At 37.8% G+C, this 25285-nt stretch overlaps 1 protein-coding gene across 5 annotated transcripts in view; it reads left to right on the forward strand.

The window, feature by feature from the left end:
- LOC109579552 (cyclic nucleotide-binding domain-containing protein 2) overlaps window positions 1–25285 on the forward strand; it is a 239837-nt gene that overhangs the window by 47542 nt on the left and 167010 nt on the right. For all 5 annotated transcript variants that reach the window (XM_049448040.1, XM_049448039.1, XM_049448043.1 and 2 more), the window contains one exon: window positions 19176–19309. In XM_049448040.1, coding sequence (XP_049303997.1) covers window positions 19176–19309 — 134 coding nt within the window. The remainder of the gene's footprint in view (window positions 1–19175; window positions 19310–25285) is intronic.

Genomic DNA, 25285 nt, shown 5'->3' on the forward strand with positions numbered 1-25285 from the left:
GATTGTTTCATCTGCTTTTCTGGATGCCAAAAAAGCAGGTTTGATAACAAAGGATCAGGCTAGCTTTGTCACTGACAAATGCAAGATTAGTCGGACAAAAAAAGTGTTGGAGTTAAGCTCCAAAACACCGAAAGTATTGACTCTGTATATGGGCTGTATTTTGACGGCCGCAAAGACAATACACTTACAAAAGTCAGCGAAGGTGAAAAGCACTACCGCGACACTGTCAAAGAGGAACATATTTCTCTTATAGCGGAACCTGCTTGTCATTACTTTGGCCACGTCACTTCTCCTTCCGGGTCAGCTGAGGATGAGACGCAAGCTATATGGCAACATTTACAAGACAATTCAGTTGATGTGGAACATCTAGAAGTTGTCGGTGCTGATGGCACCAACACGAACACAGGTTGGAAAGGTGGAATCATTCGGAAACTAGAAGAAAGAATAGGTATGCCATTACAGTGGGTTGTTTGTCTTCTACATTTCAACGAACTTCCATTCCGTGCTCTTTTCGAACACATAGATGGTGTCTCAAAGAGTCCAAATACATTCTCTGGCGACATAGGTAAACTGCTCCCTTATTGTGAGAAGTTGCCTGTTGTCAAATTTGAAAGTTTTCCATCCTGCCAATGACCTTCTGAGGTTATTAATCCGACCCAACTTAGCACAGACCAAGCTTATCTCTATAAAATATCAGAAGCTGTTATTTCCGGTCAATGTTCCTCAGATTTAGCGTCGATGCATCCAGGTAACATGTGCAAATCTCGCTGGCTCACCTGTGCAAATATAATTCTGAGATTATACATTTCTACTGACAAACCAACAAAGGAAATAAAGATTTTGGTCAAGTACATACTTACAGTTTACTCACCTTTGTGGTTCTCAATAAGATTCAACAGTTCAATCAAAGATGGCTCGCGCCATCTCTATGCTGCAATTCAAAGGTCGAGATACTTACCCGCTAAACTGCGCAAGGTTGTCGATTCATCCATTCAACAGAATGCTTTCTTTGCTCTTCCAGAAAACATTCTCCTTAGAATGATGACTGACGAACGGATGGAAGTCAGAAAGTTGGCCCTTGACCGTCTTCTGGCAGCCAGAGAAGCAGAGTCTGACACCATAAATGGAAGAGTTAGATGTAATAAAGTACCAAAGCTGAATTTCAAAGCTAATACTTATTACGATATGATTAACTGGAAGACTATTACCTTGACTGTTCCACCAGTTCTTTGTTCAGTTTCTAGCGAAGAACTCATAAAAGGGCTGTCGGGAGACACTGCAGAGGTATGGAAATTTAGTGAATTCCCCTCTCACACCGTGGCAGTCGAGAGAATCGTCAAACTGGTGACAGAGGCATCTTCTAAAGTTATTGGCCCCCAATCTCGTGATCTTTTTATACGCTCTACACTGAAATCTAGGCAACAAGTGCCAAAGTTTAGTACAAAATCTGATTTTATCAATAAATTTGACACAGATTCAGACTAAAAAAAGCCTGACATATGGTTGGTTGGTTGGGTTGGGCTTGGGAGGAACCTGAAGAGCAGCTACCTCCACGCGTGGGTTCTGGGTGACCAATACAGGTTATGTGAGAGCTGCAACAATTTTGACCTTGCGCTGTGGCGCGCCGCCTTTTCGCTCGTATCTCGGGAACGGTTCGTCCTACGGCCATGATCACATATACCATTTCGGTAGCAAATGACGTGACAAATAACTTTTGTTTTATACATTTTGCCATGAGATGCGTATTTCAGGTGATAGGTAGACAATTTCACGATTTTAGGCGAATTTCCGAAATTTCAAGGCCGAGGTTCGGGTTGAAGATGCAATCCGATCTCAAAACAAAAAGTTGCATTGGAATCAGGAAGTACTAAGGCAACTTTTCCGCACTGTTAGAAGTACCGAATCGAAAAAATTCCGGAATCGACCCACCCTAGTCAGCACCTCTGTCATCTGCACATTTTGCTCTACAATTTTCCTTTGTAGAGCAATGCCCTCCTCCTCTCGCTTTTCCCGATCCTCCATTTTCTTTAGCACTGTTCCCAGCGTCTTCGCTGCAGTCAATTTTTTAGGAGGGATGTAAGAAGGAGATGGCATAGGAGAAAATAAGATGGGAGGAGATAAGGAAGAAGATAGAGGTGATGGTGAGGAAGAAAAATGCGGTGATGACGAAGAAGAAAAATTTAAAGTCAGAGCAGGAAAAGCTGGAGCAGGCGATGCGACTGTATTTAAATACAACGGCAAAACCTGTAAGTATAAAACGGACCAATTATGGCCTCATATATAGTCCGACAAATTTTAAATTAAAATATTACCTGGTGACCCAAAGTCGCAACACCCGGCAATCCATCCACCGCTGCTGCTCCAAAAGTTGAAACTGCTTGCTCCTCGAATTCGCTCATTCCATTTATCGGAGGGCCTCCACCAGTCGCTTGCGCATGTTCAGTTTGCGCGCTCGCAATCGCAACTGATGTTTCCAATGCATCAATGACTATGGAAACATATTTTAATAATGTGAAACATACACAAGCATTTATGAACTTACCTCCCTCCACTTGGCTGCCGACGAGTTGGACCTCTTAAGGCATTTAAATTATCTGCTAACTCCGACCAAAGTATCCGCAGCTCTTGAGGGTTGGTCGGAGTTAACTTCCCCCGTTGCAACTCAGGATGCTGCTTGCAAAATATTATGTAATGTTGCAGCTGCTCCTGAGTTGTTCTTTCCGTTTTTGTACGCCTAGGAATATATGAAATTATTGTATATACGAGGGCTGTCCGATAAATAACCGACCTCAACATGAAGCTAGCGGCATATCTGAAAAAAAAGTTTCTACTTCAAATTGTGCATATTATAATAGCTACTCGCCAAAATTTCAGAAATTTATCTTACGCAATTATCTGTTGACAGTCGTTTCTGTGAGTCTATTTTTTTCTGTGAGTTTTATTTTTGAAAGGCAATACGCCTTCACAAATCAAAGATGAGTTGGACTCTGTGTATTGTGACTCTGCACCATCGTTTACCACCGTAAAATTTTGGGCAGCTGAAATTAAACGTGGTCGCAGGAGCTTGGAAGAGGATGAACGTCCTGGGCGTCCAAAAACTGTAACCACTAACGATAACATCGCTAAAGTTCATCAATTGATACTAGACGACCGCCGGATTAAAGTTAGGGAAATAGCTGAGATTATGAATTCGCTCATTCCATTTATCGGAGGGCCTCCACCAGTCGCTTGCGCATGTTCAGTTTGCGCGCTCGCAATCGCAACTGATGTTTCCAATGCAAAGACGCCAAGTACTATTTGGAAGGGTTGCAGAGATGGGAGCATCGCTGGGAGAAGTGTGTGGAGTTACAAGGAGACTATGTAGAAAAATAAAAAAAAAATTTTGAAAAAGTCGCGTGCATCATGGTTAGGTCGGTTATTTATCGGGCAGCGCCCGTATATATATTTAAAATTTGCAAAATTACTTATGTTGTGTCCCCTTTTTTGTTTGCTTATTTTTCTTAAAACAGCTGTTTGACAGCAAAAAGCTTTTTACCTTACGTGGTGACTTTTTTAAGCTTTTTTCTTATGAGGTTTGAGCAAAAATAGCCTCACAAAATATGCCTCACAAGAAATCTCTCAAATTTTTCCTCTCAACTCGGTTGAGAGGTTTTTTCAGAATAGGGCTGTAACGCTAGAGACTGTTTAGTGAATAGTAACTAGTCTCAAATTGAGATTTTACCTCAAAATGTCTCAAATAGAGGCTAGAGACTGGTTACAGAATCCCGCTATAAGCTAGCTTGTGTGTGTCAGTGAATGAAATAAACCTACGTTTCCACTAAAACTATTTACTTATTTAAAAATTGTTCAGAAATACTATACATTATTGGTTGTCCACACAGTTATGTTTCGCAATCGGTTTACCGTAGGTATTTTGAGAAAATGTGTTTTGTAAAAATGATTATGGCATCTGATGCTAAATTCAACGCTTAGAGATTCCATATCAAAAACGAAAGGAAAAAATAAGCAATCATCAGAATCATCGCTGGCTACACGTTCAATATTTTTATATTAACCGCGATCCCGAATGGCAATATTTATTGAACGTTTATTATGCAATATTGAGAATTGTGGGTTTTTGAAATTTTCGCGTGTTGATGAAATTAACTTCCTAATACTACAGTTGTTACCAGGCGATCTGATGCCTTTTAAATCAATCGTTACTGTACCGTAATGAAAATGAAAGTGTAAGTTTTCCAATTGAATTTTTAAATTCACTAGATATACGCGGAATGCCACCACATAATCTCCGTTTGGCTATCAAAAAGATCACCGGAAATATTCTTGAAGGAACCATATTATCTGGAAAGTTTAAAGGTGAAGTGATACTGTTGTCACGTATTCCAATGATGCCATCGGATTCTACGATACCCTTCAGGAGACTACAATTTCCAGTTCGTTTAGCTTTTGCAATGACGATAAATAAATCTTAAGGCCAAACAATGTCCATTTGTGGTTTAGATTCGAAAAATCCATGTTTTTCTCATGGGCAATATGTTGCATGTGCACGAGTAGGAAAACCGTCGAATCTATTGTGTGAAATATAAAATTGAAAATGAAATGAAATTAAAATTGCAAAATAAATTTAAATTAAAAAATAAAAAATTAACAACTAATTGTCGCTGAAAGAAAAGTATCGTTTCCGATTCTCGTTGTTTTTGGTTGTTCGCTTTGGTTTTGAATGTTGTTGGTTTGATTTTTGTTTGATGTTAATACGATCGTGTCTGGTGGTATAATTGCGTTTGAGGCGATGATGGCGGTTCGTCGATTGGTTAAATTGATGCTGTGACTCTATCTATGCTAACGCGAACTTTGCCAACTTTGACAAGAATTTCAAATGTCTTGTCGTTTCGGCTCAACACTTCGTATGGGCCGTCGTATGGTAGTTTAAGCGGTGGTCGAACATCATGATCTCTCAAGAAAACGTGTGTGCAAATTTGCAAATTCTTTTGAACGAAGACCTTGTTGTTAGCGTGATTCGACGCTGAAACGGGTTGAATTTTCCACATCAATTCGCGAAATTGTTGAACGAATTCGGTGCCAAAAGTTTGAGTGTCTTGCCATAAACCATCTCTGATGGTGTTGCTTTCATATCTTCTTTGAACACCCAGTGAAGAGGGCAAGCATGATTGTTGTCAGTGCTTCAGTCCAGCATTCGTTGTTGAGACATTTGATAGCTGATTTTATGTTCGATGAATAAGCTGGGTTGCATAATCCGAAGGTCATAACGTTGAATTCAAGTAGCCCATACGGTGTGATTATGGTTGTCTTCTTTCGATCTTCGTCGGCGATTGGAAAATAAGCTTTCTCCAAATCAAGAACAGAAAAAATTGCCTTCCCGTTAAGATTATGCGCGAAATCGCTGGGTAACGATCACGAACTGTTTGAGCGTTTAAACGTCGATAATCTCTACACGGTCGCCAAAGTCCATCCTTTTTTGGAGCCATGTTTAATGGACCGTTACGCTTTGTGACGGTTGACTAATTCCCATGTTGATCATGTACTCGAAGTTTTTCTTAGCGTTGACGAGTTTCTCTTGATTTAAACGACGAGCGCGTGAATAAACTGGTTCTCCGTTGGTGATGATTTGAACAGCTGTTTTCGTTGCTTTTGTCTTGTCATAGCAAGTCGGTGTCGTGAGATCTTTAAATTCATTCAGCAGCTTTTTACATATGTACGTTGTTGCTGTTGATTGAAAATACCGGCTCATAAACGATGAAATTAGAAACGCATTTTGCTTCGAATTTGTCGAGAAAATCTGCACCCAAAATTGGTTTTGTGACGTCAACGGTTATAAAACTGAATGTGAATTCTCTTCGTAGTCCTAAGTCGATTGAAATTAGTTTGTTACCTTACCGTATGTGTTGATGATTGATCCGTTGGCGGCGAATAGCGAATAATTCGATTTTTTGAGTTTCTCTTTAATTGATGATTTAGATAGAATTGAAAAATCTGCTTCTGTGTCGACTAAAAATTTAAGGTGAGTCTTGCGATCGGTGACAAAGAGATGACGCGATTTTTGACTGCCCGCTTCGCTGACCGTCGGCGGAGAAGCGGTCTTTAGTTTCCCTCCTTCTTGAATGCGCACAGTTGTAAACCGCCCAAAATCGATTATGATAATAACGATTCGGGAACTTGCTAAACTGGTTTTGTGAAACACTACGAGAACGGTGTTTGTTGTCGCGTGCTGGTGTTTAACTGCGGCCACGTTGATTGCTGGAAGAATTTCCTTTGATTTCGTTGATTTCTTGTCGGAGAGCGTCAATAATCTGCTTCAAAGCGGCGAAACCATCCGCTTGGGTGTTTGACTGAAATTGTTGACCTTGAACCGTTGAAACTGAACTGAAATTGCCAATTTCCATCATTTTGTCGGCTTGTTGAGCACACCGATATAAATCTCCTTCGGCAATTATCACCAGTGCGCGCACACTTTCAGGCAATTTATCAATCCAGCATGTTTTGATTGCATTGTCATTTAATGCACAAATTCAAATTCAGCTTCTTATTTTCTGAATCGGTGAAATATTTGATCAATCGGCTTTTAATTGAGTCGTATCTCCCTGTTGTTGGTGGTGCAACTCCAATGTCGACAACATTTGTGAGTGATAACGTGATCGTATTTTGTTTGATCGATTGAAATCCCCATGCTTCGGAAATGCGCTTCCATTTGGATGAAAAACAAATCAGGTTCTTGTTTGCTAAAAGCCGGTGGTTTTATCCCGATTTTATACACTTCTCCGAAAACTTTAGGTGCACTGTTAGCTGTTAGAAGTAAATGATACGTTGCTGCCATTATTTGCCGTAGTATTGGTTGTGACTAGTTGTTTTTGTAGTTGAAGTTGCCGTTTTTGTAGTCATATTTTTGATGTTGTTTCGGTCTGCTGAGTATCTTTCGAGAATGTTCGTCGTCGCTCGCTCTATCACCGCGTGTTCGGTTTTTATTTTACAACACTTCGCCGCACACTATGTTCGTTGAGCTAGTTCATAGAATCATCTGATTGTAAAATTTTCGGTTACATCGGAACTTAGATATTCTTTAATTGTTTTATATTTGTCATTCGCCCATCATCTAACAACCTAGCCGCAATGCCAGGCGACGCACCTGTCAATGTTATTTCCAACACTATGTAACCCTTGACGTTATTTTGCAAAACAAAGCGTTGACGACGAACTACTTCCAGAACAGACATCAACATCAACTGACGATCAACACGTAAAAAAAAGGGATTAGTGCCTGAGCAACGACGATTAACAGTTAGAGATCTTACTAGCATCGTTGGAATATCAGAAGGGTTAGTGAAAACCATGTTGAAAGGTCATTAGGGCCTGAAAAAAGTGAAAGTACGATTTTTGGAACCAATCACTCATTTTTTTGAAAAAACTGCGTCGCGTTGCGGTCTGTGAAATAATGATAAGGGTAGTAAAACTTATTATTACTGGTTATATTCTTATTGATAAATCGGCGTACACTTAAGACATTATTCGCGTAAAGCTTTTTCCCGTTATATTAAACGCTTCTTGATTTGTGTACTGGAAACTGAACGAATCAAGTGGAATTTAATATTATGCTATATGGGTTGTTGTCCGATTTCGACCTTTTTCCCAATATGACATAAGAAAGTGAGAAAAATGCCACTAACGTCGATATCGGTTGGTCGGGTCCCGAGATATAAGATTTCAGCACAAAGTGGTGCCACGCCCATCGTCCAATTTGCACACCAGCTCCTGTGAAGGTCTTTCATACCATAGCGGTGGTAAAATTTAATGCCTCTGTCGTATTTAGTTATTGGTTTATCGCGTTTTTAGTAGTTTTTAGCAGTATCGTTATATGGGAAGTGACCGGGGTCATCCTCCGATATCAGCCATTTTCAGACTGCCGGTAGAAATTCTTAGATTTGTACTCAGCAAATTTGGTTGTTATAGCTTAAGTAGTTTAGGATATAAGTACGAGGTGTGTTCAAAAATTGAATTTTCGCGGGTTACGTACATTCGAATTTCGAATTTTTTGTGGCGTTATATTGGTACTCATGTCTCTCACTTATGCCGACAAGCTCGGCCATTTTGAATGTTCATTTAATTGTTGACAGCTGCTTTGCTTGCACGTGTTTTGGATCGTATTCGATTTTTACCTATCAAAAAAATTGCACCACGATAACGCCCCTGCTCACACATCGTTGCTTGTGCGCGACATTTTGGCCAAAAACAACACACTAATGATGCCGCAGCCACCGTATTCCCCAGATCTGGCCCCCTGTGACTTTTTCTTGTTCCCTAAACTGAAGAGGCCCATGAAAGGACGACGTTACGCTTCTCTTGACGAAATAAAGACGGCATCGAAGGAGGAGCTGAAGATGATAAAAAAAAAATGATTTTTTGAAGTGCTTAGAAGATTGGAAAAACCGTTGGCACAAGTGTATAATATCTCATGGGGATTACTTTAAAGGGGACAAAATAGATATTCATGAATAAATAAATAATTTTTGAAAAAACACAAAATTCGCGATACTTTTTGAACACACCTCGTATGTACATTAAACTTGTTAGAGAGCGGGGTCACGCCCACTTTTACAAAAATTGTCGTTGCCCATTGCTACTGCGATCCTCTGTACTAAATTTCAGCTGTATATCTTGATTTAGTGCTTAGTTATGGCACATTATATGTTTTCAGTTAACTGCGATTTGTGGGCGTGGTAGTGGTCCGATTACGCTCATCTACGAACTTTTTTTCTACTAAGGAACCTACATACCAAGTTTCATCGAGATATCTTAATTTTTTCTCAAGTTACAGCTTGCACGGACGGACAAACGGACTGACAGACAGTCAACCGGATTTCAACTTTTCTTGTCATTCTGATCATTTATACATATATATGTACATATTCCTATATCTATCTCGCTTAGTTTTAGGTGATACGTGCAACCGCATAATGCTCTGTAGCAACGGGTTGCAAGAGTATAAAAATACTTTGAATGTCGAACGTCGAATAATGCAAATATAATTCTTACAGAACACTTTTTGTTACAAAATATTGCCATCATTTGAAGGTAATTACTCGGCTTTGCTTCTTCCAAAGTGCGAGCGTAAAAATTGTTCAGTTACAGCCGAACTTAGCTTTTATTTATCCACAATTATTTATATCTCTTTGTTTGCTTAACTCTTTAAAACTAAGCAACGCGTAACCGCAACCGTTTTGATGCGGTGTTTTTTTTAGCAGATAGCGTGATTGAAGGGAAATGTTTATATTTATGTATAATAACATCCATTAAATGGTGGAGAAATACTGTTATTTTTAAGGTTTCTATAATAACATAATATAAATCTATATGACCCTTTGCAGCATATGATTTAAATGAATATTTTCGAAGACTTTAAAAATTTAAAAATTGCGGATCGGGCTACTGGGGTGGTGGGGGCATGCCTATAAATAGCTCTCCTTATAGCTCTTTGAATTTAGCTGCGATCGGACGCGTTTATTATCGGATCTCTTCAGCGACGAATATTTAAACAGAAACAATGAAGACGTGGGTACAACTTCAAACTGATTATACAATTGCTAAATATTTGAAATAGTAGAATATAACTGCAACCAAATACGCAGTACAATGGATTATAACTGGTTTAGTAATCAGTCGTTTCTATTGTTACACACCGACGCAAATATTCAGATTTATTACGATTAAAGACCACTAAAACGCTCCTCAGAATCAGCATTTCGTTTGTTAGATTAAGAACTTGCGAGGCACCCATTTTGCACACACCTTTCACCTCTTTAGGGCGTCATTATCCTCGGTGCTCATTTCGTCTTTTTCCAACTTAGCAATTCTCTTTTCACAAGTTGATTTCATTGGTGCAGAACCCAAAATCAACAGTGTTTTCCTTCAAAAAGTAATGCTTTATTAACACTTGAAATGCTTAATGATCAAGTTTTTTTGTAAACTAACACAAGTTGCTTCACAAAAATGCTATATCTTATTAACTAATAGTAATAATCTAACTAATAGACATCATATAGGTGTTAGTAGTAGTAATATGTATGTATGTGTCAGTCGGGTCCTCTAGTTTAATTATATTTCTAATTTTATTAATTGTTAAACCCAAATTTGAAAGCGTATGTGATTAGTTTAAAAAATAAATAAATATAGAGTAAAAGTTTTTTCATACTTAAATCACACAAATTAAAAATGGAAAACAAATTTGACTGAAATCATTGATATTGAAAAATCGTAATATCGCTGATCACTACATTCCACTGCCGAACTGCCTGTGCCAAAGCTTCCAAATCGAGAGAAAAACATTTACTCTTAACTTTTTTGCACACTTTTTTCGCATTACAATCAGTTATTGCTTTTAATTTTACTCTATTATCTTTGAACGTAGTTAATAATAAACGAATTTTTTCGTTAAATTTATATTGATTTTCCAAAAATACCAAGATTTCTATTACTAATTTCTCTTATTCATTTTTATTTCACCTTTTTTTTTTGAAATAATGCGTATTCATTTTGCTCATCTGTCAGGGCTATTAGCGAACTGGTAATCGCTTGGCACCAGCCGAACTGCAGGGATATTTCCGTTGCATACGTGTCTCATATACATAAATGCATCTGTGAATACATGCATGTTCTTAATGTAAAATGTGTATCGTAAATATATTTGTATATTTAAGTGCTTCATGTGCTGAACACAGCGACATCTGTCAAATATTAAAATACACATGTTCTTATGTAGCTGTTTAAATAACAGTGTCCTTTAGCGAACTGGTAATCGCTTGGCACCAGCCGAACTGCAGGGATATTTCCGTTGCATACATGCCTCATATAAGTTATCGACTTGTATTGTACAAGTTAAAAAAAAAAAAGATTTTTTCGTTGGTCGCAAGACCTTTATTGAATCACCAAAACATTAATACTAAAACTTAATTCTACTTATTCTCTCTTAAATATACCCTATTTCTACCTGTGTCAGCATTTGGTGTTGGTCGGCGCATGCCGGATGTTGTTGCAAGTGTTTTATTTTGCTTATTCCTTTTTTAGATCGATCCAGAATTTTGATCGGCGCATGCCGGATATTGCGCTGCTGATATTGACAATTTTGCTGAGCGCGCGTCTGGGCTATTTCCCAGTTCTTTGTAATTGTTGACTTAGCGCAATAGTGTTGGTGTCAGCTTTGGTTTCAACATAGCTGGTGCTAACTCTTCCGCCGCCAAAAACTAACGTCCTCGCTTGTTTGGATTAAAAAACTGGGCTTGTGGGTTCTGTTAAGTAAGGCATTTCGGGTGTTGCGACTTTTTTAATATCGGCCCCATTGGCGTTCGGATTGTAGCTCGATAGCTCTGGTTCTGCCTTGAAATTTATTTCATGATTAACTTGATAATCAAACTTGCTATGAAGATAATGCTAGTGATCGTTAGCGAAAAATTTGTTACTAGGGCTGCTGTGTGGGTTGTTTTCAATGCGTCCAACCGCTTGGTGTTATTAATGTGAAGTTCTTTCAACATTTCTAAGCTTAAAATTTCTTCTTCCTTGTTTGAGGGGATATTTGATTGCAGTATAGCAGGCAGGGGTTTGCTGGTTAGTATCTCGTTAAAAGAGTATTTCTGGTTGTCGATTATAACCGTGGAATTGTGGAATTGCACTGCATATGATCCTTCAAGGGTTATTTTTTGGTTGTCAATTTGAATTGCACCTTTGTACTGGTTTAGTAGAATTATTCCAGGTGAGATGTTTTCAACTGAAGGGATGTGCTGATTGTTGACTAATGTACACTCTGCTGGTTTGCTCTTGAGTAGTTTTGGAACACAGGTAGTGTTACTAATGTCTATAATGTTCCTATGATTACAAATTCTAATATTGTTGTTTTCTTTACATTTTAGTTTAATGGCAAATATTTTATTATCATTACAAGTTACAATGTCCTCGAAAGGGATTTTATTAATATATTTTTCCCTTTTTATTGGTTTAATTAGAATTGATTCACAAATTTCTTCATTTGTTAATGGTATGCTTACTATGTAACTAACAACTATTTGAAGCTATTTTTACATTTGCTAGTTCTAATGACTCTTCAACATTATTTAATGTAAGATTATTCTTTAAAATTACAGATTTAACTAATTCTAATTCTTCGTTTGATAAAATATATAAATTTACAATTCCGGCTTTAGCCCAATGAATCGCTTAATCTATATTGATAATTTCTTCCTTTATAACTCTAAGTTTGTATTTTAATTCTATAGCAACATTGTGCTATATGTCTTCGCTAGATTGAACGGCCTTCAAAATTTTATTTGAAACGGCTGTTATCTTATTTATCCTATCAAAAACTATTTTATTTATTATTACTTGATTGTTGTTATTGTCTACTATGTTATTTATTTGGCTCTCCAGTGTAACTAGGTCATCATGATCGGGATTTCCCGCGATCCATTTAATTCATTAATTAGAATGGGTAAAAGGGGGTTTTCATTAGTAATCTTTGATTTTACAGTGGTGCTTATTTCATTTAATGCATTTTGGCATGTATCTAGATCAACTTTGTGTATTATCCTATAGGTCCCAGTTTGAATTTTCGTCAGTCCTGTGTCAAATGTTGCTAGTTGTGAGTTCGTATAGTCTATAATTTTAAAGTCTGCGTACACTAAATGTACGAGAAGTCTGAAAAAAAAAAAAATTATACGTTTATAAGAAAATTTAAAGATTATTAGTGTTTCTAGGTCTTGATGTTACTTTTATGTACTGTCCGTCCTTTTTCAGTTATTACCACGCTAGATTTGTCTTCCTTTACCATTTCTTTCCTATATCTAGCGGTAAGTTTGGATCCTAATCGTTTATTTATCCTGACGTAAATTATGTCACCAGGGGAATATGTTTTTATGGGTTGTCTTGTTTTGTTATGAGTTTCTAAGTCCTTCGCTTGTCTTTTCCTAAGTATGTTTATGTTTTCTCTGCGTGAGTTTTCGTATTGTTCGGGGTCTATTGAAACTCGTCTGCCGAAAAATGTCTCTATCGGTCGTTTCCCTGTTGCGGAGTGTATGAAGTAGTTGTATTCATATGTGGATCTATCTAAAAGTTCTTGGAACGAGCGTTGAGTTTGTTCTGTTTTAAGGCAACGCATGATCTCGGATAGTGTGGAATGAAATCTTTCCACTTGACCGTTGACTGTACTTGTGTAGGGGGGTGTTTTAAATATTTCAATTCCAAGTTGATCTTCAACCATGAATTGAATGGAAGCTGAGTTTAGCGATTTCTCGTTGTCGATGACTATTGTTTTCGGTACTCCGAAAGAAAAGATTATTTCTCGTAGTGGTTCTCTAATGTCTTCTATTGCTTTTGATCTTATTAATTTAACTTGTGCGTATTTTGAAAATTTGTCTAATGCCGTTAAGACAAGGTGTTTTTCTGTAGTATAGATATCTATGTGAACTATTTCACCGGGATATTGGGGAATTGGGGTTTCGAGTAATTTCGGTTTGTTGGGATGACGATCGTATTTATGTTCCTTACAAACTTTGCACTGCTTAATAATATTTTCTATTTTTGCTTTCATTTTGGGGAAGTAGACTTTTTGTATGAGTTCTTTCTTATTTTCATCTCTATTTCTGTGTGCTCGTTTGTGTTCTTTCAAAATTTCTTTGTTTTGGGCGTCTTCGTTTATTAAGTCTTCTACTTTTGTTTAGGTATAGCGGATTTTATAATTGGAAAAATGTAGGGGGTAGACCTCTTGGATTTTTCCCATTATTTCTTCGGAGCTAATTATGCCATTTATGACTGAAGGGTTTAGGTAACGTTTTAATAATGCCACTAGGTTGTCCATTGAAAAATTGGGTTTAGTAATTAGATGTCTATGGTAGGTCGGGTATGGTATTTTAAACTGGCAGCTGTCTTCTTCTCCTAAAGAGATCCAAAGTTGATTTTTGAAGGCGTTTATGGGTCCTTCCACAGATGGGATTAGATTGTGAGATGGGCTTTCATCGGAGTGGGTAGCAACTGATAATGAATTTAATTCAAATGGTCTAGATAAAGTGTCTGCAACTACATTCGAAATTCTGGGCTTGTATCTTAATTCATAGTTATACTCTTCGAGTATTGCTTTCCAACGTTTTAGCTTTGAATTTTTATTTTTATTACTTATGGCATATGTAAGAGGCTAGTGGTCAGTGTGTATTACCACTTTTGCTGTACCGTATAGGTAGTTCCTAAAGGAGTTGAGTGCCCAAATTGTGGCAAGCATTTCTTTCTCATTTACCGCGTAATTTTCTTCTGCTTTGTTCAATGTTCTTGAAATGAAGGTAATTGGTTTGCCATTTTGCTCCAGGACCGCGCCTATGGCATATTTTGAGACATCTGTAGTCAGGTTGAATTCTTTGCTGTAATCGGGATATTGCAGAATTACGTCTTTAGATGTCAACGTGTTCTTGATTTTATTGAATGCTGCCTTTGCTTCTTCGTTTACTTGTATTTGGATTTTTTTTGAACTGGTCTTAGACATTCTTCCTTCTTCACCTCGCAGTAAGGATGTTAACGGCTTTGCTAGCTTAGCATAATCTTTGATAAATCGTCTATAATAACCAGATAAGCCTAAGAATGATCTTAAGTCTTTGATCGTCTGAGGATAGGGGAAGTTGGCTATTGCTTGTACTTTGGATGGGTTTGTTGAAAGTCCATCGGAGAATACTACAAATCCTAAGAACTCAAATTGTTTTTTAAAGAATTCGCATTTGTCGACTTGCACTTTCATGTTTGCTTTTGTAAGGGTGTCAAAAATTGTATCTATATGTCTTTTTCGTCTTTGCTAAATATAATAATGTCATCTATATATACATAGCATATCCGACCTATATGTTCCCTTAGTATGTCGTCCAATGTCCGTTGGAAAATAGACGGGGCATTCTTCAAACCAAATGGCAGTCTAGTGAACTCATACTTTCCATTGTTCACTGAAAAAGCTGTCTTTTCCACGTCAGATTCCTTAAGAGGAATTTGATGGAAACCGCCTATTAAGTCAATTACAGAGAAAATTCGGTTTTCTCCTAGTTGAGAGAGAACCTCATTTGTTTCTGGTATTGGGCACCTATCTGCAATTGTGACCGTATTTAGTTTTCTGTAATCGATAACCATTCGGAACTTTTTTTCGCCTGAAACGTCGTTCTTTTTGGGTACGATCCAGACAGGTGAGTTGTAGGGTGACCTTGATTTTCGGATGATTCCGTCTTCCACCTCTTGTTTAAGGCTGGTAGGGTATGGGTAAGATTTTGAATATATGGGCGTGTCGGAAATTGTTCGTATTTCTGCTACTACTTTTGTTGTGTATGTCAGTTTTTCGTTCGGTTCTGAGAATAGGTTGCGGTGTTTTCGTGTTAGCTGGCTTCTTTCGTCTTTACCTATTGTTGTAGGATGTTCGTCTCGAATATGTATTGTATTAACATTCTGTATACTAAATTGTCTTAGATAGATTCTTTTTGTGTTTGCTATGACCATGAAATTTTTTCTTGTGTGTATGACTGCTGAAAGTTCTTTTAGACTGTCGTTTCCTAATATAGCATGGAAAGTCTTAAGTGTGGGTAGTAGAAAGAATTTGAGTCTGCAATTTTCCAAGTTGAAAAGATTTAAAAATGTGTGTTGTGTAATTTTTATTTTCCTCCAACTGAGTTGGCGAAAAAGGGGTTAACGTTTTCTTTTGCGTTTTCAACTAGACCGGATTGGATATAGTTTTTGTTAGATCCTGTATCCACCAATATGTTAAGTATTTCGCCGCTCTTCGTTTTGCATCGAAAATAGGGCAACGAAGAGCTGTTCAGTCTAAAAAATGTACGTCCGTTAGGTCATATAGTTCTTTATCTACATTATTGTAAGCTGTTTCCTGACTGTAAGCTGTTTGTTGGGTGTTGTCGTATTGGTCATAATGTTGGTCTGCGTAAGTTGTTTCGTCCGTGTCTATATGAAAGTTCCTTAGAGCTTTCGCTGGGGGGTGGTTGATCATGGATGCATTCAATGGTCGTTTGCCAGTTTCTTGGGGCTTAGGGCGGTTCACATAATTTACCGCTCTTGTTCTGACGCTTTCATCCACGTCCATGGGTTGAGGAGGTTTAGGTGGCCTTGGGGGGGGGATAGTTTGGTTGTTGGTTATATGGATATCTAGAGTGGTTATAGGAGTTTTGTTGTTGGTAGCTATTGTGTGGATTCGAATTTGAATTTTGATATTGCTGGGAGCTATGGGGACTCAAATTTGGTTGGCGATAAGTTTGTTGAGGGTGAGGTATATGGGCTAATTCGGGATAGAATCTTGATTCGGGAAATCGGGAGTTTAATGGTTGTACCTGCCTTGCCATGGGGGGTTGTTGTCTAGGAATGAAAGAGTTGAAACTTTGATGTCTGGGGACTGATGGTGCATTTAACACTTGGTTGTTGGCATGGTGTGCTCTAAAGCTTTGATTTTCCAGCTTTAGACAAAGGTGTAGTGCCTCTGGTAAAGTCTTGGGTTCTTTTATACCCAGAAGCCTCGGGAGGTCACCGGAAAGTCCTCTCACAAAGGTATCCAGGGCCTTGGCACGGTAGTTGTCCGTTAGTAGATGGACTGCCTCCTCGCCAATTTCCATGCATCCTATTTTGTTAAGTATTAGGGATAATTGACTATAAACCTTCTGATAGAGTTCGTTTATAGAGCTCCTTCCCTGAATAAGGCACGTCATTTGATATTCTAGAGTGCCTATGTCGCGTTTATCGGCATAGTGGGTGGTCAGACAACGGGAGATGGCTGTCCAATCCAAGGGGGTGTTATATGATTCTAACGCTATGTCCGCTTTTCCAACAATTTTGTTCCGGATTACCTTTAGAATTCCGAAAAATTTTGGGGTGCCCTTTGAGGGTTCATATATCTTTATAATTCGCTCGACACTTTTTTTCCATGAGCTGAACTCAGAGGCGTTTCCTGAGAATTCTCTCAAGGATCGTACGACATCTGGGACTTTATCCATTTCAGCCATATTATTCCTATATTGCTCTTCTATGGTCTGATCTTTTATAATAGGGTTATTGTTATTGCCTAGAGTAGTCCTGACTAGCTCTGGTCCACTGGCTTCTATAGCCTGGGAAACCATAACTCGTATCATGTTTGCCAAGTCTGGGGAAATTTGTTGGGCAGGTGGGGGAGTTGTGTTATTCCCTAACACGGGTGGTCTGATTAAATTATTTGGATTTGCCATTTTGTTTTGTTGTTATTATCTGCTTTTTATTTGTTATAATTAATTTATCCTTTTAGATTTTTGTTTAGTTGATAAATCACTGGAGTGTCCCTTGGGTGGTGAATCGCAGTGTTTTTTTTTATGTTATAAGCTGGAGGGTCCCCCCGAGGATGGTGAATCGCAGCCTCAGTAATATTTAATTTTATAGGCTGTACAAGCCAATTTGTTATTTCTAGATTTTAGCTATGTACCTATTTTTCAAAAACTTCCTTTATTTAAAAAATTTTTTGCCTCTTAGTTTTCTTTGTTTAAATTTTCCACAATTTTCTATTTTTTCACAAAAACTTTTCTTTATTTAAATTTTTCACTTTTCTGACGTATATCTAAATTCCTTCTCTAACTATTTTTATTTCATTAAAAGTTAAGAATAGGGTTTATATGGTAGAATTAGTACTTATAATCTATTTTCTTACATTAGTAGCAGCTGCATTGTTGATAGATATGCCGGTAAGTGTGCTGATATCCTTTTTCCTTTACGGTACTCGGGAACACTTGCTTACTCCTTGCTGTTTTACTCCGGGTCGGCTGGTGTCGTGCTGTCGTTGGGGCGTCAAGAAAGTTTCACGTTCGTCTTCACGCCACTTTATGCTGATTTTATGTTGGTTTCAACAATTTCTTTGTAGTGTTATTATCTCACTTTTTGTGTGGAGCCGTTTTTATTATGGCACACTTTTTCAAAGTCTTTCTTTCTTCGGTGCTTTTTTTTGTGGCACTTTTTTTTTAAGTCTTTATTTGTTTTTGGCACTTTATTATGGGAAATTTCTTTTAAAGTCTTTAGTTTGTGGCACTTTATTGTTGCACGTTAAAAAAAGGGTCTTTATTTCTGACACTTTCAACGCTCTTAACACTTTCAACGACTAGACTCCGCCGAGCATATTTGACTCGGGCGCCAGTTATCGACTTGTATTGTACAAGTCTAAAAAAAAAAAGATTTTTTCGTTGGTCGCAAGACCTTTATTGAATCACCAAAACATTAATACTAAAACTTAATTCTACTTATTCTCTCTTAAATATACCCTATTTCTACCTGTGTCAGCAATTGGTGTTGGTCGGCGCATGCCGGATGTTGTTGCAAGTGTTTAATTTGCTTATTCCTTTTTTAGGTCGATCCAGAATTTTGATCGGCGCATGCCGGATATTGCGCTGCTGATATTGACAATTTTGCTGAGCGCGCGTCTGGGCTATTTCCCAGTTCTTTGTAATTGTTGACTTAGCGCAATAGTGTTGGTGTCAGCTTTGGTTTCAACTTAGCTGGTGCTAGCTTATACATAAATGTATCTGTGAACACATGCATGTTCTTAATGTAAAATGAGTATCGTAAATATATTTGTATATTTAAGTGCTTCATGTGCTGAACACAGCGACATCTGTCAAATATTAAAATACACATGGTCTTATGTAGCTGTTTAAATAACAGTGTCCTTAAGGGCGTGTGTATTTTAATATTTGACAGATTTCGCTTGAAGCCTGTCAATATGTTTCAGGACATTATACATGTGTACTACATTGGAACGCATATAAGTATATGTGTTTGATTATGTATACATTTTTATGTTTTGTACTGCCTCGGAATGACTCATCTACTATTAAATATTTGAACACTAACTATAGCTGATATTTGTACTATTTAAGAAAAGTCATAAGCATATTTATGTTTAATATCACATTAAAGCCTGGCGCGTATATTTTTCATTCACAATTTTTGTTTGTTTAGTAGCTTTCAAAACATTTGATAAGAGTTTTCAAGTGACAAAAAAGTTAAAATTTTATTAACCACAGTACATATATACATATATTTAAGGTTTGTCCATGATTATTATCCAAAGCTGGACAAGTATTGAATTCTAATTACTGCATATTCTTAATATTACTAATATAAATATATTTGTTAACTAGCGGAAGTGGAACTGCTTGCACTAGATCGTGAGGACTTCGAACGAATTTTGTTGCCTTACTTAAAAAAGACGTGGGAACACAAGAAATCTGTATTACGGTACCTTGGCTATTTTGACTTCTTCACAAATGAACAGGTAATAATACAGTAATTGTTATGTTACTTCACACCAGACATTTTTTTCTTTTTTTTAAAGGGGATGTATCAAAAACCGGAGTGCGAAACTTTTATCCGCTAAATTTTACGTACTTCCAACTTAAAATACTCGCATGGAACCACCTGATTAAGTATTACTTCGTGGGAGTGATAAAACAATTAAGTCTTTTTTATGGCACGGACGCTTACACTGCTCTATATCTCTTAGTTTTGTCATTAAGTGAGGCTGCCGCTTCGCTGACAGCTTTCCAGTTCTTAGTTGACTGACACATGAGTAATACTTTCCATTGTAAAACTACTACCGAGTGTAGTTTTCAAATTTTCAATACTAGAATACCTGCTCATAGTCATCAAATCACTCTGTACACGGTCGACAATTCGGACTAATGTCGTGCTGGAGTCTATACAGGTACTTTCTAAAGTACCCATGTCTACTCAGTATTTTGGTTAGGTAGAAATCCAGGTCCCCATGTCGTCTGTCGATCCAGGAATGGATATCAGGTATCAGTCGATAGGGCCACCGTCCTTTGGGTGAGGCTTGTCACCGCTGCTGCCATATCGTTAAGCTTTTCACTCTCTCTTCTCTTTTGGCTCCTATACATGGCCTGATAATTTGTATACTCGCTCGTCATTGGGAATCATATTGGCTATTACTTCAGCAGCATCAACTGAAATTGTTCGGAAAGCATTGATAACTCTTAGCGCAGACAGCCTGTGCATTGTCATATGCCATATGCCTTTATACCTAGCGCCTGGACCTCATTACCTTTGCGAGTAAAAAACGTCGGCTGGAACACAGGCAGCATTTTTTTGCCATCATTTTTGATAAGGAATTCAGGATTTTATTTGCTTTACCTACAGTGTATTCTAGGTGATCGTTAAATTTTTGCCTTGAGCCTACTATTACTTTTTAGGTGTGGCTTTGAGTGAATTTCACACTTCGCTATGGTGAGAGATATACTTTCTTCCACTTTTCTTGTACTTATGAGCAAGACTTCTTTCTGTCTTTTGCTCACCCAGTTCCAAACTCATTTAGGAGAACCATTCGCGCAGACCATTTATGCGTTCATTGCATTTGATCCGGAGGTCATTGAGGTGTTTAGCCACTCCTGCCACAATAAGATCGCCTGCCTATGCAACTAGTTTAATAGCTTTCGGTTGGTGTCTCCTTAGCACCCCATTACACAATATGTTCCATAGAGTAAATAGAGTAGCTCTTGGTTCCTTCATCTGATTTGATATTGAGGAGCACGTATGTCATACAGAGCCTTGATTATGTTTGCCCACTTTGCTGAGTAGAAAGCATTCTTCACATCTAGGGTGATCAACGCACAATATTTTTTAGTCCCGTCTTTCCATCGCTTGCCACTTACTTCGCATTTCGCAGTGTCAACGCAGTTGCCAATAGTTTCAAGCATGCACAGAGGTCGATATGATGAAGATTCCTCCGGAGGCTTTTCTGGTTTAGGAAGTAGAACCAATCGCTGGACTTTCCATGGGTCGGAAAATATTTTTGAGAACAATTTTGGTTTCAAAGTCATGGCTTCTTTTAAGGCTCTGTTTGGTATATCATCTAATCCAGGCGCTTTGCTGGTTTTAATTTTTCCGGCTATGGCCAATATTTCTTCTTCATTAACCAGTAGAGGTGGCTCTACGGCTTTGGTTCGAGGTTTAGCATAAGAAATAATGTGGTGTTTTCGAAACAAAATTTCGACAACATTTTTCAAAAATGATGCGCTTTTGGGTTGTTGGGCCTTATTTTTGAATTTGGACATACATTTGCTGTTCCCCAGGGGTCTTCGCAAGCTGTGAACAATTTTTTTTCGCACTGCGGATACCAAGTGCATGCCGTCTTCGCCTTCTATTGTAAACTCCAGAATATCGCAAAAAGTTGGGCATCAAAATTTTTTTTTCCAGATTGGTTTTTGTTATGTTCTCCTGCTGGGGCGTTCTGTCCCTCAGGCATATGTGACTTCAGAAATGGTGTTATCGCTTGTTCATATGCGGTGTTGCTTCATGTGCAGAATTCGTAATGTAGGCAATAATGGCATTTTCTTTGAGTATATGCTCCACTCCTTATTTTCTCAGTATCTGCACATATCGCTTTTGTCTTTTCTTTTGTAGTCTTAATTTCTTACGTTTTAATATAGCGTAATATAATTTAATTGATATATAGTACATATATAGATAGATATTTTAAGGATACAAAGTATTATGATAGTTATAAATGTAGTTCTTACGGGATGTTCTTCAAATGGTATTAGGAAAGTGAGTAATTTTCGAATATTTGAAAATTTACTACTTTCCAATATTTCAAGTAGTTTAATTTTTTTCTTCTGTGCGTATTTTTATAAATTCATTAATTTCTTCTTTTTGATTGTGGAGTGAGTCAAAGTATATTTTGATAGTGTCTATGAATTGGACAAGATTAGTTCCTTCATAATATCCTGTCATCGTGGTCTGGTACTTGTCTTATAAAACTAAATGTACTACCTAAAAAGTTTACGACTCTTTTCTACGTTTTCTCGTTTCGATTCTGTTTATTAATGTTATATCGTCTAATAAAGCAGAGTACCCTTCCGTTGTGTATTGATGCGACTAAAGTTCCTGAATGTTCCAATATGGTTATTTATTTTACCATGTGGAAGAAATAGCTTTCCTCTTTGTATATGTACGAAGAATCTGTTGCTGTTAGGACGAATTTCTTTCCTTTCAAGTTACTGTACTAACAGCAACTTTTATCTGTAGGAACAGGTGAATTAATATCATCAGTATCAATATTTCTTATGTTGTCTTTGTATATGAATCTTTGGTCGTTCAAACTGTGTCCTCATGTGTTTAGCATATCGTTGGCTGTATTTATCTCTTCTCTCTGTTTTTTTCAAATATTGTTTGTCCTACTGTGTACCCTTTTCTTGTTGTGGTACTATAACATAAATATAATTCTGTTTGTTTTTAATTCTTTCTGCTATTTCGGTATTTTTTTCTCTGTTGAAGAATATATTCAAAGGTGTTTCCTCACTGAGTGAATGTATAGTCCCGTTATATTCTTTAACTGCTTGGAATATTTCTTCCTCTTGCTATTTCTAGTACGAGTAACGTTGGTGTAACCCCACAATCTGCGCCAACTACCGTGGGATAAGCCTCCTCAACATCGCGTACAAGGTTCTATCGAGCGTATTGTGTGAAAGATTAAAGCCCACCGTCAACAAACTGATTGGACCTTATCACTGTGGCTTCAGACCTGGAAAATCAACAACCGACCAGATATTCACCATGCGCCAAATCTTGGAAAAGACCCGTGGAAGGAGAATCGACACTCACCACCTATTCGTCGATTTCAAAGCTGCTTTCGACAGCACGAAAAGGAGCTGCCTTTATGCCGCGATGTCTGAATTTGGTATCCCCGCAAAACTAATACGGCTGTGTAAACTGACGTTGAGCAACACGAAAAGCTCCGTCAGGATCGGGAAGAACCTCTCCTAGTCGTTCGATACCAAACGAGGTTTCAGACAAGGCGACTCCCTATCGTGCGACTTTTTCAATCTGCTGCTGGAGAAAATTATTAGAACTGCAGAACTGAATCGAGCAGGTACAATCTTTCATAAGAGTGTACAGCTGCTGGCGTATGCCGATGATATTGATATCATCGGTCTCAACACCCGCGCCGTTAGTTCTGCTTTCTCCAGACTGAACAAGGAAGCAACGCAAATGGGTCTGGCAGTGAACGAGGGCAAGACGAAATATCTTCTGTCATCAAACAAACAGTCGTCGCACTCGCGACTTGGCTCTCACGCCACTGTTGACAGTCATAACTTTGAAGTTGTAGATTATTTCCTCTATCTTGGAACCAGCGTAAACACCACCAACAATGTCAGCCTGGAACCCCAACGCAGGATTACTCTTGCCAACAGGTGCTACTTCGGACTGAGTAGGCAATTGAAAAGTAAAGTCCTCTCTCGACCAACAAAAACCAAACTCTATAAGTCGCTCATAATTCCCGTCCTGCTATATGGTGCAGAGGCTTGGACGATGACAACAACCGATGAGTCGACGTTGCGAGTTTTCGAGAGAAAAGTTCTGCGAAAGATTTATGGTCCTTTGCGCGTTGGCCACGGCGAATATCGCATTCGATGGAACGATGAGCTGTACGAGATATACGACGACATTGACATAGTTCAGCGAATTAAAAGACAGCGGCTACGCTGGCTAGGTCATGTTGTCCGGATGGATGAAAACACTCCAGCTCTGAAAGTATTCGACGCAGTAGCCGCCGCGGGAAGAAGAGGAAGAGGAAGACCTCCACTCCGGTGGAAGGACCAAGTGGAGAAGGACCTGGCCTCGCTTGGAATATCCAATTGGCGCCACGTAGCGAAGAGAAGAAACGACTGGCGCGCTGTTGTTGACTCGGCTATAATCGCGTAAGCGGTGTCTACGCCAGTAAAGAAGAAGAAGAAGAAAAATATTTATTTGTATAGTATACGATGTTAAAAGGCATACATCTTCTATCCTATCTTGTGTATCTGCACGTGCTCATATGAGTGTATGTATACGCATGTGCGCGTTCAGAAATTGAAATCATATTTTCATCACTTATCAATATACTTATTACATGTGCGCGCACTGACTTGCATGTTCATACATTCATATATACTTATATGTACATATGTATATTTGCATACATTCCCGAACAAATAATCCACAAGCATACAAACATACATATGCGCACACATGTGAATATGTCACCAACCAAAAATTGAAACATTGTTCTACAAAAACAACAACAGCATAAGCATGGCAACATAGTGTTGTTGAAAGAAACAATCGCCGATTGTCACCGCTTCCCTTGCTACTCGAACACCTTCGCAGACAAGGTTGCGATAGATTCATATTGAGCAAGGTTGCGCAACCTGAATCTATCGTAACCTTTTCCGAACTCGTATAAGAAGTATAACTTCAATAAGTCTACCTACAACAAACAAAAACAAAAAAAAAACGATTGTAGAGCATAAGAAGTGAGAGCGATAAAGAAAAGAGAATTAATAAATAAAATTGAGTACAAAACAATTCTTTTACAACGTAAGTATGCATAAAAATACTTTACCAACAGGTTTGGGCCATATTATGAAGAAAACTCAGTGTCATTTAATTCAAAACCAAAAAATTTTTTAGCAGCACTCCAAATTCATTTGAAGAAATAAGAAGTAAAAGTAATAAATCTTATTGGCAAAAGGCAGTAAAGAAAGAACTACATTCTTATAACAAAACCTGGTAATTTTTACAAAGGCCTGGACATAAAAATATATATAAATATAATTCACTGTAAATGAGTTTTTGCAATGAAGCACAATAAACTAAGGAATTCAGTCAAAGATAAGGCAAGACTTGTTGCACGTGGTTTTACACAACCAATTTGCTTTAAAAATTCGTCATATGGTTCTTGATATAAGATTGCAACAGTAGATATTAAAACAATGAATGAATGCAAACGTAATTGAATGTGAAAATTTAGAATGACCGACTTCTTTAAGGTCGATATTTCATTGGAACAAAAATTGAACAGAAAGAAATCAGTTGTGCAGTCAAATAGCATATAAAATAAATTAAAAATGGATGACGGAAACCTGCGAGTAATTCCACTTTCAAGTAAAGAAGATTGAGAGGCATTAAATTCAGATGGCATCAGTAAATTGATTCGCTGTATAATGTATGCCATTTTACATTTGCAGACGTAAAAACATCTATTAATATTTGGAAATATTTAAAACGAGTTCCCAGATACCTGAAAAGTACTATCGATTTGAAGTTAGTTTATGCTAAGAAACCAGATTATAAAAATATGTTAATAAGATTTGTTGAGTCTGATTGGGGTGGGATTGAGACGGGCAGAAAAAGTACTACTGGATATTTACTTCAAACTAGAGAACCCGTCCACGCTTCACTGTGGCTGATACAT

The sequence above is a fragment of the Bactrocera dorsalis genome, chromosome 2, assembly GCF_023373825.1.
Source record: "Bactrocera dorsalis isolate Fly_Bdor chromosome 2, ASM2337382v1, whole genome shotgun sequence".
NCBI classification, from domain to species: Eukaryota; Metazoa; Arthropoda; class Insecta; order Diptera; family Tephritidae; genus Bactrocera; species Bactrocera dorsalis.